The sequence below is a fragment of the Mustelus asterias genome, chromosome 3 (assembly GCF_964213995.1).
Source record: "Mustelus asterias chromosome 3, sMusAst1.hap1.1, whole genome shotgun sequence".
NCBI classification, from domain to species: domain Eukaryota; kingdom Metazoa; phylum Chordata; class Chondrichthyes; order Carcharhiniformes; family Triakidae; genus Mustelus; species Mustelus asterias.
Genome location: NC_135803.1, coordinates 98,068,737 through 98,087,010, shown reverse-complemented (window position 1 = coordinate 98,087,010; position 18,274 = coordinate 98,068,737). Strand labels below are relative to the sequence as shown.

General features: G+C 47.7%; 1 protein-coding gene across 1 annotated transcript in view; it reads left to right on the top strand.

The window, feature by feature from the left end:
• The window catches only part of grip2b (glutamate receptor interacting protein 2b), a 322,627-nt gene that overhangs the window by 70,950 nt on the left and 233,403 nt on the right, over nt 1–18,274 (top strand). Inside the window, exons 5-7 of the mRNA XM_078203128.1 lie at nt 19–105; nt 5,195–5,270; nt 6,311–6,456. Of these exons, the coding sequence (XP_078059254.1) occupies nt 19–105; nt 5,195–5,270; nt 6,311–6,456 (309 nt within the window). The remainder of the gene's footprint in view (nt 1–18; nt 106–5,194; nt 5,271–6,310; nt 6,457–18,274) is intronic.

Sequence of the window (18,274 nt, the reverse complement as noted above, 5' to 3'; positions counted from 1 at the left end):
TAAATATTTTCATTCCAGTTCCAGATAACAACACAAGAGTTATTCCAAAGACCATTGAAATCTCACTGTACAAAGAAGGGAACAGCTTTGGCTTCGTGATACGGGGTTAGTCTTTTTATTATTTTCAATGTTTCTCTTAGTGCCTGCTGTTTTTGGTGATTGTCTAATTCAGACTACCAGCTCCGTCCAATGAAATAAATCAAGGTTCAATGTGAATCAATAGGAGTCCCAGTCATTTTATCACAAACCTTCCGTTACTCATTAATTAAAGGGATGTGCCCTCGGGAAAACAGATTTGGGAAACAAGACATGACAAAGTTAGGTGAATAAGAAAGAGCTTGCATTTGCATAGCACCTTTCACAGCTTTGAGGCTTCCTATAGAGCTTTGCATAAATTGTGACACAACAAAGGCCCACAAATATCAATGAAATACATTTCTTTTAGTGTGGTTTGTTGAGGGATGAATTGGACACCATGAAGAAGCCCCTGTTCTTATCTGAAACATCAGTATTGGGATCTTTTAGGTTCATGCCTTTGATATCTCTAGACTTGATTCCAACACATCCCTGGCTGGTTTCCATCATTCAAATCTCCCCAAACTGGAGGTTGTTCAAAACTCTGCTGCCTTTTTCTTAACATCAGTCCCGATCCCCTATCACCTTCTGTGCTCTCTGATCTACCCCTGTTCAAGCAACACCTTGATTTTAAAATTCTCATCTTTGTTTTCAAATCCCAACATAGCCTCTGTGCTTCTCTAAATCTGGCCTCTCGTGCATCCTCCGTTGTAATCACTCCACTGTTAATGGCAGTGCCCTCAGTTACCTGGGCCCCAGGCTCTGGAATTCCTCTCCCTAAACCTCTCCACCTCGACCTAATTTCCTCCCTTTAAGACAATCTTTAAAACCTATGGGTGAAATTTTAGAATTTTCCTAAAGTTGTCTCGAGCGGGAAAAGTGAAGGGCAAGAAAATACTGAAAATTCTGGAAAATCTCAGCAGGTCTGACAGCATCTGTGGAGAGAGAGAATAGAGCCAATGTTTCAAGTCTGAATGACCCTTCGTCAGAGCTGAAGACAGTGAAAAATAGGATGAGATTCATAGTGTTGTGGTGAGGAGATGGGAAAACTGTGGGGGGCTGGGTAGAGAGTCAGAGGCTGGTGGAGATGAAAGAGATGGACAAAGGTGACATAAACAAAAAGATAAAGGGAATGTGAATGGTGGTGATCGTTGACTAAGAATGATTCTGATACTGGCCCATCAAGAGATCAGAAAAGCAGAGGACAGCCTGCCAGTTGCCTTGCCGGCCTTTCCTACCATTTTTTTAATGGAAGGGGTGGGTTCCACAATGCCACCCTGGCAGGGCAGGCTCTGATGAGTCAGCCCCACGAGCAACCTTGGCCCCTGACATAGAACATAGAACAGTACAGCACAGAACAGGCCCTTCGGCCCACGATGACGTGCCGAGCTTTATCTGAAACCAAGATCAAGCTATCCTACTCCCTATCATCCTGGTGTGCTCCATGTGCCTATCCAATAACCGCTTAAATGTTCCTAAAGTGTCTGACTCCACTATCACTGCAGGCAGTCCATTCCACACCCCAACAACTCTCTGCGTAAAGAACCTACCTCTGATATCCTTCCTATATCTCCCACCATGAACCCTATAGTTATGCCTCCTTGTGATAGCTCCATCCACCCAAGGAAATAGTCTTTGAACGTTCACTCTATCTATCCCCTTCATCATTTTATAAACCTCTATTAAGTCTCCCCTCAACCTCCTCCGCTCCAGAGAGAACAGCCCTAGCTCCCTCAACCTTTCCTCATAAGACCTACCCTCCAAACCAGGCAGCATCCTGGTAAATCTCCTCTGCACTCTTTCCAGCGCTTCCACATCCTTCTTATAGTGAGGTGACCAGAACTGCACACAATATTCCAAATGTGGTCTCACCAAGGTCCTGTACAGTTGCAGCATAACTCCACGGCTCTTAAACTCCAACCCCCTGTTAATAAAAGCTAACACACTATATGCCTTCTTCACAGCTCTATCCACTTGAGTGGCAACCTTTAGAGATCTGTGGATATGGACCCCAAGATCTCTCTGTTCCTCCACAGTCTTCAGAACCCTACCTTTGACCCTGTAATCCGCATTCAAATTTGTCCTACCAAAATGAATCACCTCACATTTTTCATTTTTTGTCCAAAGTCCAAAGATGTGCGGGTTAGGTTAATTGGCCAGGTTAAAAATTGCCCCTTAGAATTCTGAGATGCGTAGGTTAGAGGGATTAGCGGGTAAATATGTGGGGGTAGGGCCTGGGTGGGATTGTGGTCGGTGCAGACTCGATGGGCCGAGTGGCCTCCTTCTGCACTGTAGGGTTTCTATGTTTCTATGTTTCTATTTATCAGGGTTAAACTCCATTTGCCATTTTTCAGCCCAGCTTTGCATCCTATCTATGTCTCTTTGCAGCCTACAACAGCCCTCCACCTCATCCACTACTCCACCAATCTTGGTGTCATCAGCAAATTTACTGATCCACCCTTCAGTCCCCTCCTCTAAGTCATTAATAAAAATCACAAAGAGCAGAGGACCAAGTACTGATCCCTGTGGCACTCCGCTAGCAACCTGCGTCCAGTCCGAAAAATTTCCATCCACCACCACCCTCTGTCTTCGATCAGATAGCCAGTTACCTATCCAATCGGCCAACTTTCCCTCTATCCCACACCTCCTTACTTTCATCATAAGCTGACCATGGGGGACCTTATCAAACGCCTTACTAAAATCCATGTATATGACATATTGGGGCCTTTCCAAAAAATGAAAGCAGAAATAAAAATAAAATCAAAGCAGAAACACTCTGTGGAGCTCTCACCCGTGGATACAAGATGCCCCACCCAATGCTCCAGGAAACCCCTCCCCCCACCCTGATCCTCCCTAACGGAACCACACCACAACCCCCCACCCGGCAATGCCCCTTGGTAGTGCCAAGGTACTGCCTAGGCCCAATCCTCTTCTCCCCAGGGATGTAGTTACAGTTAGTCCCCAGTGGGGACCGTCCACCATATTCCCGTTTGTCCAGACCTGCCGGTAAACTCTGCCGGTGTGATGTCACGTGGGGGCATTCATTATGTGGGGATATTAGGGCGGGGACGCCTTCTAAGTGTATGTAAATGGATGCAAATGGGGTTCCTGATCTTTCATGGCAGAATCCCCTTTACGCTATTGGCTGGGGGGTAGGCGGCAATCTCAATGGAAAATCCTGCTGGTGTAAAAGGGACTGCCATTGGATTCTCCATCCTCACCAGCTTTCCCGCCCGCCTGAAATAGGGGTGAAAGATCCCCCTCTACCTCTTTGACTGAACTTGTAGCCATCTGCCCGAATATCTCCGTATGTGGCCCAGCATCATATTTTGTTTTATAATGTTCCTTGGAATGTTTTATTACATTGAAGGGTCCACATAAATATAGGGCAGATACAGCCTCAGTTTAACATCTCGGGGAGATTCTCCCAGCCCCGGCCGGGAGACTCAAGCGGTGGCCGTGTAGCAGGTTCCCCGCTGGGCACCACGGCCTCCACGTGTCTGCAGCCGCTGGATTTCTGGCAATGTCAGGAGCTGTATAAATGATTCTAATGCTCATTGTAATATCATTAGCGGGCCCAGGACTGAAGTCTCCGGGGCTGCTAGCATCTCCCCATGCCCCCACCAGGACTGTTTCACTCCAGCGGGGTTTACAACAGCTCCCCACTAACGGGGAGCTGGCGGCCCGACCCTGCTGAGGTGAAGGGCGGCCATGGAGGCCCCAAGAGGTCAGGGGTAAAGGGGTGTTTCCCTTAGGCATTGCCAGCTTGACCCCCTGGCAGTACTCAAGGGGCAAAGTGGCAATGCCCAGGGGGCACCTTGGCACTGCCCATCGGGCACTGGAGAGGAAGCATCCTCTCCATATCAATACTGTCAATACCCCTCAGAATCTTATGTTTCAATCAAGTCGCCTCTTACTCTTCTAAACTCCAGTGGGTACAAGCCTAACCTGTCCAACGCTTTCTCAAATAACCCGCCCATTGCAGGTATTAATCTGGTAAACTTTCTCTGAACTGCTTCCAAAGTATTTACATCTTTCCTTAAATAAGGAGACCAATACTGTACACCGTACTCCAGATGTGGGCCAGAATGTTAGCGTCCAGCCTGCCACAGAAATCAGAGCGGGCGAGGGGTGGAACATGGGAAGGTCTGTTGACCTCAGGCAGGTTTTTAAGGTTTCGGGCCTTACCAATGACCTGTATAACTGAAGCCTAACTTCCCTCTTTTGATGTCCCATTCTCCTCACAATAAGTGAAATTCTGTCATATTTCCTAATTAATTCCTTTATGAGAATATGAGCTTTTTGCGATTCATGGACGCGAACTTCCAGATGCTCCAGAAGTTCCAGAACTTCCTGAACTTAGCTCTGCAATTGTTCACCATGCAGAGAATAGGCTTCTTTAAATTCTTCCTGCCAAATATTTTCCCACATTATACAGTGGAGCCCCGATTTAGCACGAATTCGGATATAACACGATGAATCATTGGACCCTTTTTTTTCCGCAAAACAATTGGCAAATTTAGCGCGACCCCGCTTTTATCACGATAACATTTTATGGACCCCAACCATCGCGTTATAACGGGGCCGCACTGTACTTCATTTGCCAGATCTTTGCCCACTCACTTAACCTATCTTGTAGCTTCCTTATGTCTTCTTCATAATTTACTTTTCTACCTGTCTTTGTATCATCAGCAAATTTAGCAACCGTACCTTCTGTCCCTTCATCAAATGAATTGTAAAAGGTTAAGGCCCCAGCACTGATCCCTATAGCTCACTGCTCCATTAAACGCCGTCGGGATGGTGCTACGCCTCAGGGCGGTAGACCGTGAAATCACAGTTTCCATTTTCCTGATCTCAGCCATGCTGTTGCTGGGAGGTGCTGTGCAGAGTACCTCCCTCACAGAAACAGGAAGCACATCAGAAAGAGACCTCTGCCACTCAACTCTAAAGAACTGTTGGTAAAACAATTTGACCAGGAGGTCAAGTTGCCTGCGTACCTCCTCAGTCAGCACGCTCTGTGCCATGAGTTGTGAGGAGGGGGGGGGGACACAGGATGTGAGAAGATTGTTTCTTTAAAGCAGAATAAAAGCCCTCTGACCAAATGGATGTTGTGTTACAGGTGGAGCCCATGAAGACTGGAACAAGTCTCGTGCGTTGGTGGTGACCCATGTGAGGCATGGTGGGCCTGCAGATAGGTAACGAATGCTGCATCGATAATTGCAAACTTGTGTTTTGAAAGAAAATACTTGTCCCCAATTGCAGTCATTACTCCAAACTTCCATCGGCTGTCAATTGTTACAGTGTTGCAAATGGTGGAAAGCTAAAGGACATGCCAGGCTCGTGATACCCCCCTTTCCCCTCACCCTGTGCAGTCTCAGACCCCTAATCTCAGCTTCATCCTTGCTGTGGGCAGGGCAGAGAGCATACAACAAAGCTTCAAACTGAGGAAGAAAATGAGATGGTCACAGCCGCCCATCCTTTCTAGATTCACCCCAATGTGATTGTAAACACGCGGGTGGAATTGTCCCTGCGGCATCTTTCGTGGCGGCGGAGGTGGCGGAGATCAGAAGGTCCCGCTGCTGTCACTGGGGTCTCCTGTGGCGGGCATTCGCCAACAGCAGGACCGGAAGATCCCGCTGATGATAATGGCCAGGAAGTTGCAGCCACTATGCCCTTTCCAATGTTGTGATTATAAACTCTGTGCCGTCTTCAATGTTACATAGAAACAAAGAAAATAGGAGCAGGAGTCGGCCATTCGGCCCTTCGAGCCTGCACCGCCATTCATTATGATCGTGGCTGATCATCCAACACAATAGCCTGATCCTGCTTTCCCACCATATCCTTTGATCCCCTTCGCCTCAAGTGTCAGATCAAACCACCTCTTGAAAACATACAACGCCCTGGCCTCAGTTAACCATTGTGGCAGCAAACTCCACAGGCTGACCACTCTCTGGGGTGAAGAATTTTCTCCCCATCTCTATCCCAAACAGTCTACCATGTATCCTCAGACAGTGACCACTGGTTCTGGACATCTTCACCATCAGGAACATCCTTCTTGCACCTATCCTGTCTAGTCCTGTGAGAATTTTACGTTACAATTAGAGAGCTTTTGCCCTTTTCAGTGTTGTGGCTATAGACCCTGTGGCCTAGCATCAGTTTCCCATTCTGTCAGAAAATTCATTTGGGCAGAAGAGAAATGACAAATAAGTAACTGTTTTTGTCTTTGTATTTTCAGGGAGGGAACGTTAAAAGTTGGGGACAGATTATTGAGTGTGGATGGGATCCCACTTCACAATATCACTCATTCCGAGGCACTGAACATCTTGAGACAGTGTGGGCAAGAGGCCATCTACCAAATTGAATATGACGTCAACATCATGGGTAAGGAGTTTGCTACCTTGCTGGTGGAAATGTTTCTAGGGGGAGGGCGGTCTGCAGTTAATAGAAATTGCCTTTGAACAAGGTTTGATTAGTATTCTCAAAGCCACATGCCATACAATGCCAATAAAACAGAGAGCTGCCCAGCTTCTGTGCACAAAGTGTTGACCTGATTTCAACAAGGAACTGGAATGTGAGAGAAAGTGTTTACACAGCAACATTCAAAGACAAAGGAAGGTCAGTGACCTGTCAAAGCTTATCCCTTTGCTACTTCTATCCAGCCTAGCATGCAGTTGGAGTTTGAATATGCCTTCCTTTGACTCTGACTTCACTAGTAGGTAATTTTGAACAAAAGTAAGTCTTTGAAATTTAACTTTTCAATCATTTCTTTTATGCCTAAACCAAGATTTAATCTGGGAGATGGCCTTTCTGAGAGTGCAGTGCTCCTTTAATAACCATGCTGACGTGTTAGCCTGCATTCTGAGCTCAGAGAGTGGGGCTAACACCTCTGAGCCTGGACAAACACCATGAAAAAAAGAGATAATTTTAAACTGTTGATTCAGATTTACATTGTTTACAGGTAATTTGAACCTAATTAAGAATTTTTAATCCTTTCCCATGTATGTAGGTGGTTAAGAAGGCGTATGGTGTGCTGTCCTTCATCAATCAAGGGATTGAGTTTAGGAGTCGGGAGATAATGATGCAGCTTTATAAGACCCTCGTCAGACCCCACTTGGAGTACTGTGCTCAGTCTGGTCGCCTCATTACAGGAGGGATGTGGAAATTATTGAATGGGTGCAGAGAAGATTTACAAGGATGTTGCCTGGATTGGTTGGCATGCCTTATGAGGATAGGTTGAGGGAGCTCGGTCTTTTCTCCTTGGAGAGACGAAGGATGAGAGGTGACCTGATAGAGGTGTACAAGATGTTGAGAGGTATAGATCGGGTGGATTCTCGGAGGCTTTTTCCCAGGGCTGAAATGGCTGCGACGAGAGGGACACAGGTTTAAGGTGCTGGGGAGTAGGTACAGAGATGTCAGGGGTAAGGTTTTCACTCGGAGGGTGGTGGGTGAGTGGAATCGGCTGCCGTCAGTGGTGGTGGAGGCAAACTCGATAGGATCTTTTAAGAGACTTCTGGATGAGTACATGGGACTGAATAGGATTGAGGGTTATAGGTAAGCCTATACATAAGCCTAGGTAGGTAGGGACATGACCGGCACAACTTGTGAGCCGAAGGGCCTGTTTGCTGTATTTTTTATATGTTCTATGTCTGTGTACAAAGGCACATTTCATAATACTGAACTCCCTTCCTGAAAACTCAATCCCAATTTACTCTGTTTAAAAAATATTTTTGTCCCATCTACCCGCAGATTTGCAATATTTACTTGGTACAGGTATGCATTTTATTTGTTTAATCTCTCCTCCTCCCTTCCTCACACCTTTTTTTCCTTTATTTTTTTCTGGGATGTGGGTGTTGCTGGCTGGGTCAGCGCTTGTTGCCCATCCCTAATTACCCTTGAACTGAGTGACTTACTCGGCTGCTTCAGAGGGCAATTAAGAATCAACCACATTGCTGTGGGTCTGGAGTCACATGTAAACTAGAGCAGGTAAGGACGTCAGATTTCCTTTCCTAAAGGACGTGAGTGAAAGAGATGGGTTTTAACAACATTCAGTGATAGTTTCATGGTCACCATTACCAAGACTATTCCAGATTTTATTGATGGAATTTAACTTCCACCAGCTGCAGTGGTGGGATGTCCCCGGAGCATTAACCTGGAACTCTGGATTCTTAGTCCACTGACTTTCTCGCTCCCCGGTGTCTCCCTGGTGGGTTTGTAGATCTCGCTGTGGTTTCTATTAATCTTGTAAAGGCAGGTCCTCACTTTACATTCTTGTCTTCCTTTGCCCCATATATAATGATTACACAGCTCCAGCGTATTTTGAATGGACATCGATCCTGTTCCTGAACACAAAGCAATCACAGTGTGATTAAACCTGCTGTCCTTGTGAATTGATTCCCCTCAACCTCTGCGACTCTGTCCTGAGAAGCTGATCTACAATTCTGAATCACGTTCTATTGCCCTGAGAGACTGTGAGCTGCCCGAAAGCATTCTTGATGACACTGACAATAATTATGAACAGAAATCAATCCCTTCTCTCGTGGTCCAACTGATAGTTCAGGGAGGCAAGGTCAACTTCAGTTGTGGCGGCCCTCAGGCCAGAAATGCTTGACAGATGCCCAATGCCTCAACTCAACCGGGATCAGGGACTGGAAAGTTTATTTATTAGTGTCACAAGTAGGCTTACATTAACACGGCAATGAAGTAACTGTGAAAATCCCCGAGTCACCACACTCCGGCGCCTGTTCGGGTACACTGAGGGGGAATTTAGCATGGCCAATGCACCGAACCAGTACGTCCTTCAGACTGTGGGAGAAGCCGAGCACCCGGAGGAAACCCGCACAGACATGAGGAGAAAGTGCAAACTCCACACAGACAGTGACCCCTGCCGGGAATCGAACACAGATCCCTGGCACTGGGAGTCAGCATTGCTAACCACTGTGCCACCGTGCTGCCCAGAGTCACAGGAATATGAGACCCTGTACAACATACAAACTGTGATCCTGTACCCCAGCATACAGACTGCGATCCTGTACCCCAGCATACAGACTGTGATCCTGTACCCCAACATACAGACTGTGACCCTGTACCCCAACATACAGACTGTGATCCTGTACCCCAACATACAGACTGTGATCCTGTACCCCAACATACAGACTGTGACCCTGTACCCCAACATACAGACTCGGATCCTGTACACCAACATACAGACTCTGACCCTGTACCCCAACATACAGACTGTGATCCTGTACCCCAACATATAGACGCTGATCCTGTACCCCAGCATGCAGACTGTGATCCTGTACACCAACATACAGACTGTGATCGTGTACCCCAACATACAGACTGTGACCCTGTACCCCATCATAGAGACTGTGACCCTGAACCCCAACATACAGACTGTGATCCTGTACCCCAACATACGGACTGTGATCCTGTACCCCAACATACAGACTGTGATCCTGTACCCCAACGTACAGACTGTGATCCTGTACCCCAACATACAGACTCTGATCCTGTACGCCAGCATACAGACTGTGACCCTGTACCCCAACATACTGACTGTGATTCTGTTCCCCAACATACAGACTGTGACCCTGCACCCAACATACAGACTGTGATCCTGTACCCCAACATACAGACTCTGATCCTGCACCCCAACATACAGACTGTGACCCTGTACCCCAACATACTGACTGTGATTCTGTTCCCCAACATACAGACTGTGACCCTGCACCCAACATACAGACTGTGATCCTGTACCCCAACATACAGACTGTGACCCTGTACCCCAACATACAGACTGTGATCCTGTGCCCCAACATACAGACTGTGATCCTGTGCCCCAACATACAGACTGTGATCCTGTGCCCCAACATACAGACTGTGATCCGGTACCCCAACATACAGACTCTGATCCTGTACCCCAACATACAGACTGTGATCCTGTACATCAACATACAGACTGCGATCCAGTATCCCAACATACAGACTGTGATCCTGTACCCCAACATACAGACTGTGATCCTGCACCCCAACATACAGACTCTGATCCTGTACCCCAACATACAGACTGTGATCCTGGACCACAACATACAGACTCTGATCCTGTACCCCAACATAGAGTCTGTGATCCTGTACCCCAACATACAGACTGTGATCCTGTACCCCAACATAAAGACTCTGATCCTGTACCCCAAAATACAGAATGTGATTCTGTACCTCAACATACAGACTGTGATCCTGCACCCCAACATACGGACTGTGATCCTGTAGCCCAAAATACAGAATGTGATCCTGCACCCCAACATACAGACTGTGATCCTGTACCCCAAAATACAGAATGTGATTCTGTACCCCAACATACAGACTGTGATCCTGCACCCCAACATACGGACTGTGATCCTGTACCCCAACATACAGAATGTGATCCTGCACCCCAATATACAGACTGTGATCCTGTACCCCAAAATACAGAATGTGATTCTGTACCCCAACATACAGACTCTGATACTGTACCGCAACATACAGACTGTGATCCTGGACTCCAAAATACAGACTCTGATCCTGTACCCCAACATACAGACTCTGATCCTGTACCCCAACATGCAGACTCGGATCCTGTACCCCAACATACAGACTCTGACCCTGTACCCCAACATACAGACTGTGATCCTGTACCCCAACATACAGACGCTGATCCTGTACCCCAGCATGCAGACTGTGATCCTGTACCCCAACATACAGACTGTGATCCCGTACCCCAACATACAGACGCTGATCCCGTACACCAGCATGCAGACTGTGATCCTGTACCCCAAAATACAGACTCTGATCCTGCACGCCAACATACAGATTGTGATCCTGTACCCCAACATACAGACTGTGACCCTGTATACCAACATACAGACTCGGATCCTGTACTCCAACATACAGACTGTGATCCTGTACCACAACATACAGACTGTGATCCTGTACCCCAACATACAGACTGTGATCCTGCACCCCAACATACAGACTGTGATTCTGTTCCCCAACATACAGACTGTGACCCTGTACCCCAACATACAAACTGTGATCCTGTACCCCAGCATACAGATTGTGAACCTGTACCCCAGCATACAGACTGTGATCCTGTACCCCAATATAAAGACTGTGATCCTGTACCCGAACATACAGACTGTGATCCTGTACCGCAACATACAGACTGTGATCCTGTACCCCAACATACAGACTGTGACCCTGTACCCCAACATACAGACTGTGATCCTGTACCCCAACATACAGACTGTGATCCTGTACCCCAACATACAGACTGTGACCCTGTACCCCAACATACAGACTCGGATCCTGTACACCAACATACAGACTCTGACCCTGTACCCCAACATACAGACTGTGATCCTGTACCCCAACATATAGACGCTGATCCTGTACCCCAGCATGCAGACTGTGATCCTGTACACCAACATACAGACTGTGATCGTGTACCCCAACATACAGACTGTGACCCTGTACCCCATCATAGAGACTGTGACCCTGAACCCCAACATACAGACTGTGATCCTGTACCCCAACATACGGACTGTGATCCTGTACCCCAACATACAGACTGTGATCCTGTACCCCAACGTACAGACTGTGATCCTGTACCCCAACATACAGACTCTGATCCTGTACGCCAGCATACAGACTGTGACCCTGTACCCCAACATACTGACTGTGATTCTGTTCCCCAACATACAGACTGTGACCCTGCACCCAACATACAGACTGTGATCCTGTACCCCAACATACAGACTCTGATCCTGCACCCCAACATACAGACTGTGACCCTGTACCCCAACATACTGACTGTGATTCTGTTCCCCAACATACAGACTGTGACCCTGCACCCAACATACAGACTGTGATCCTGTACCCCAACATACAGACTGTGACCCTGTACCCCAACATACAGACTGTGATCCTGTGCCCCAACATACAGACTGTGATCCTGTGCCCCAACATACAGACTGTGATCCTGTGCCCCAACATACAGACTGTGATCCGGTACCCCAACATACAGACTCTGATCCTGTACCCCAACATACAGACTGTGATCCTGTACATCAACATACAGACTGCGATCCAGTATCCCAACATACAGACTGTGATCCTGTACCCCAACATACAGACTGTGATCCTGCACCCCAACATACAGACTCTGATCCTGTACCCCAACATACAGACTGTGATCCTGGACCACAACATACAGACTCTGATCCTGTACCCCAACATAGAGTCTGTGATCCTGTACCCCAACATACAGACTGTGATCCTGTACCCCAACATAAAGACTCTGATCCTGTACCCCAAAATACAGAATGTGATTCTGTACCTCAACATACAGACTGTGATCCTGTACCCCAAAATACAGAATGTGATTCTGTACCCCAACATACAGACTGTGATCCTGCACCCCAACATACGGACTGTGATCCTGTACCCCAACATACAGAATGTGATCCTGCACCCCAATATACAGACTGTGATCCTGTACCCCAAAATACAGAATGTGATTCTGTACCCCAACATACAGACTCTGATACTGTACCGCAACATACAGACTGTGATCCTGGACTCCAAAATACAGACTCTGATCCTGTACCCCAACATACAGACTCTGATCCTGTACCCCAACATGCAGACTCGGATCCTGTACCCCAACATACAGACTCTGACCCTGTACCCCAACATACAGACTGTGATCCTGTACCCCAACATACAGACGCTGATCCTGTACCCCAGCATGCAGACTGTGATCCTGTACCCCAACATACAGACTGTGATCCCGTACCCCAACATACAGACGCTGATCCCGTACACCAGCATGCAGACTGTGATCCTGTACCCCAAAATACAGACTCTGATCCTGCACGCCAACATACAGATTGTGATCCTGTACCCCAACATACAGACTGTGACCCTGTATACCAACATACAGACTCGGATCCTGTACTCCAACATACAGACTGTGATCCTGTACCACAACATACAGACTGTGATCCTGTACCCCAACATACAGACTGTGATCCTGCACCCCAACATACAGACTGTGATTCTGTTCCCCAACATACAGACTGTGACCCTGTACCCCAACATACAAACTGTGATCCTGTACCCCAGCATACAGATTGTGAACCTGTACCCCAGCATACAGACTGTGATCCTGTACCCCAATATAAAGACTGTGATCCTGTACCCGAACATACAGACTGTGATCCTGTACCGCAACATACAGACTGTGATCCTGTACACCAACATACAGACTGCGATCCAGTATCCCAACATACAGACTGTGATCCCGTACCCCAACATACAGACTGTGACCCTGTACCCCAACATACAGACACTGATCCTGTAACCCAGCACACAGACGGTGATACTGTACCCCAACATACAGACTGTGATGCTGTACCCCAACATACAGACTGTGATCCTGTACCCCAACATACAGACTGTGATCCTGTACCCCAACATGCAGACTCTGATCCTGTACCCCAACATACAGACTGTGACCCTGTACCCCAACATACAGACTGTGACCCTGTACCCCAACATAGACTGTGATCCTGTACCCCAACATACAGACTGTGATCCTGGACCCCAACATGCAGACTGTGATCCTGTACCCCAACGTACAGACTGTGACCCTGTACCCCAACATACAGACTCTGCTCCTGTACCCCAACATACAGACTGTGATCCTGTACCCCAAAATAAATGCTGTGATCCTGTACCCCAACATACAGACTGTGACCCTGTACCCCAACAAACAGACTGTGATCCTGTACCCGAACATACAGACTGTGATCCTGTACCCCAACATACAGACTGTGATCCTGTACCCCAACATGCAGACTGTGACCCTGTACCCCAACATAGACTGTGATCCTGTACCCCAAAATAAAGACTCTGACCCTGTACCCCAACATACAGACTGTGATCCTGTATCACAACATACAGACTCTGATCCTGTACGCCAGCATACAGACTTTGATCCTGTACCCCAACATAGAGACTTTGACCCTGTACCCCAACATACAGACTGTGATCCTGTACCCCAACATACAGACTCTGATCCTGTACACCAGCATACAGACTGTGATCCTGTACCCGAACATACAGACTGTGATCCTGTACCCCAACATACAGACTGTGATCCTGTACCCCAACATACAGACTCTGATCCTGCACCCCAAAGTACAGTCTCTGATCCTGCACCCCAACATACAGACTGTGATCCTGTACCACAACATACAGACTGTAACTCTGTACCCCGACATACAGACTGTGATCCTGTCCCCCAACATACAGACTGTGATCCTGTACCCCAACATACAGACTGTGATCCTGTACCCCAACATACAGACTGTGATCCTGTCCCCCAACATACAGACTGTGATCCTGTACCCCAACATGCAGACTCTGATCCTGGACCCCAACATACAGAATATGATCCTGTGTCCCAACATACAGACTCTGATCCTGCACCCCAAAATACAGTCTCTGATCCTGTACCCCAACATACTGAATGTAATCCTGTATTGCAACATACAGACTCTGATCCTGCACCCCAAAATACAGACTCTGATCCTGCACCCCAACATACAGACTGTGATCCTGTACCCCAACATATAGAATGTGATCCTGTATGCCAGCATACAGACTGTGATCCTGTACCCCAACATACAGACTGTGATCCTGCTCCCCAACATACAGACTGTGATCCTGTACCCCAACATACAGACTCTGATCCTGTACACCAGCATACAGACTGTGATCCTGTACCCCAACATACAGACTCTGATCCTGCACCCCAAAATACAGACTCTGATCCTGCACCCCAACATACAGACTGTGATCCTGTACCCCAACATACAGAGTGTGATCCTGTACCCCAACATACAGACTGTGACCCTGTACCCCAACATACAGACTGTGACCCTGTACCCCAACATAGACAGTGATCCTGTACCCCAACATACAGACTGTGATCCTGTACCCCAACATGCAGACTGTGACCCTGTACCCCAACATACAGACTCAGATCCTGTACCCCAACATACAGACTGTGACCCTGAACCCCAACACACAGACTCAGATCCTGTACCCCAACATACAGACTGTGATCCTGTACCCCAACATACAGACTGTGATCCTGGACCCTAACATACAGACTGTGATCCTGTAACCCAACATACAGACTCCGACCCTGCACCCCAACATACAGACTGTGATCCTGCAACCCAACATAAAGACTGTGATCCTGTACCCCAACATACAGAATGTGATCCTGCACCCCAACATCCAGACTGTCATCCTGTACCCCAACATACAGACTGTGATCCTGTACCCCAACATACAGACTGTGATCCTGCACCCCAACATACAGAATGTGATCCTGTACCCCAGCATAAAGATTGCGATCCTGTACCCCAACATACAGAATGTGATCCTGTACCCCAACATAAAGATTGTGATCCTGTACCCCAACTTACAGACTGTGATCCTGTCCCCCAACGTACAGACTCTGATCCTGTACCCCAACATACAGACTGTGATCCTGAACCCCAACATACAGTATGTGATCCTGTACCCCAACATAAAGATTGAGATCCTGCACCCCAACTTACAGACTGATCCTGTCCCCCAACGTACAGACTCTGATCCTGTACCCCAACATAGAGACTGTGATCATGTACCCCAACATACAGACTGTGATCCTGTATCCCAACATACAGACTCTGATCCTGTACGCCAGCATACAGACTTTGATCCTGTACCTCAACATACAGACTGTGATCCTGTACCCCAAGGTACAGACTGTGACTCTGTACCCCAACATACAGACTGTGATCCTATACCCCAACAGACAGACTCAGATCCTGTACCCCAACATACAGAGTGTGATCCTGTACCCCAACATACAGACTGTGATCCTGTACCCCAACATACAGACTGTGATCCTGTACCCCAACATGCAGACTCTGATCCTGTACCCCAACATACAGACTGTGATCCTGTATCCCAACATACAGACTGTGATCCTGTACCCCAACATACAGACTGTGATCCTGCGCCCCAACATAGAGACTGTGACTCTGTACCCCAACATACAGAATGTGATCCTGCACCCCAACATACAGATTGTGACCCTCTACCCCAACACACAGACTCAGATCCTGTACCCCAACATACAGAATGTGATCCTGTACCCCAACATACAGACTGTGATCCTGCACCCCAACATACCGACTGGGATCCTGTACCCCAACATAGAGACTCTGATCCTGTACCCCAACATACGGACTGTGATACTGTACCCCAACATACAGACTGTGATCCTGTACCCCAACATACAGACTGCGATCCTGTACCCCAACATACCCAGACTGTGATCCTGTACCCCAACATACAGACTGTGATCCTGCACCACAACATACAGACTGTGATCCTGTCCCCCGGCATACAGACTGTGATCCTGTACCCCAACATACAGACTGTGATCCTGCACCCCAACATAAAGACTGTGATCCTGTACCCCAACATACAGAATGTGATCCTGCACCCCAACATACAGACTGTCATCCTGCACCCCAACATACAGAATGTGATCCTGTACCCAGCATAAAGATTGCGATCCTGTACCCCAACATACAGAATGTGATCCTGTACCCCAACATAAAGATTGTGATCCTGTACCCCAACTTACAGACTGTGATCCTGTCCCCCAACATGCAGACTCTGATCCTGTACCCCAACATACAGACTGTGACCCTGTACCCCAACATACAGACTGTGACCCTGTACCCCAACATAGACTGTGATCCTGTACGCCAACATACAGACTGTGATCCTGGACCCCAACATGCAGACTGTGATCCTGTACCCCAACGTACAGACTGTGACCCTGTACCCCAACATACGGACTCTGCTCCTGTACCCCAACATACAGACTGTGATCCTGTACCCCAAAATAAATGCTGTGATCCTGTACCCCAACATACAGACTGTGACCCTGTACCCCAACATACAGACTGTGATCCTGTACCCGAACATACAGACTGTGCTCCTGTACCCCAACATACAGACTGTGATCCTGTACCCCAACATGCAGACTGTGACCCTGTACCCCAACATAGACTGTGATCCTGTACCCCAACATACAGACTCTGATCCTGTACGCCAGCATACAGACCTTGATCCTGTACCCCAACATAGAGACTTTGACCATGTACCCCAACATACAGACTGTGATCCTGTACCCCAACAGACAGACTCTGATCCTGTACACCAGCATACAGACTGTGATCCTGTACCCGAACATACAGACTGTGATCCTGTACCCCAACATACAGACTGTGATCCTGTACCCCAACATACAGTCTCTGATCCTGCACCCCAAAATACAGTCTCTCATCCTGCACCCCAACATACAGACTGTGATCCTGTACCCCAACATACAGACTGTAACTCTGTACCCCAACATACAGACTGTGATCCTGTCCCCCAACATACAGACTGTGATCCTGTACCCCAACATACAGACTGTGATCCTGTACCCCAACATACAGACTGTGATCCAGTACCCTAACATACAGACTGTGATCCTGTACCCCAACATGCAGACTCTGATCCTGTACCCCAACACACAGAATATGATCCTGTGTCCCAACATACAGACTCTGATCCTGCACCCCAAAATACAGTCTCTGATCCTGTACCCCAACATACAGACTGTGATCCTGTACTGCAACATACAGACTCTGATCCTGCACCCCAAAATACAGACTCTGATCCTGCACCCCAACATACAGACTGTGATCCTGTACCCCAACATACAGAATGTGATCCTGTATGCCAGCATACAGACTGTGATCCTGTACCCCAACATACAGAGTGTGATCCTGCTCCTCAACATACAGACTGTGATCCTGTACCCCAACATACAGACTCTGATCCTGTACACCAGCATACAGACTGTGATCCTGTACCCCAACATACAGACTCTGATCCTGCACCCCAAAATACAGACTCTGATCCTGCACCCCAACATACAGACTGTGATCCTGTACCCCAACATACAGAGTGTGATCCTGTACCCCAACATACAGACTGTGACCCTGTACCCCAACATACAGACTGTGACCCTGTACCC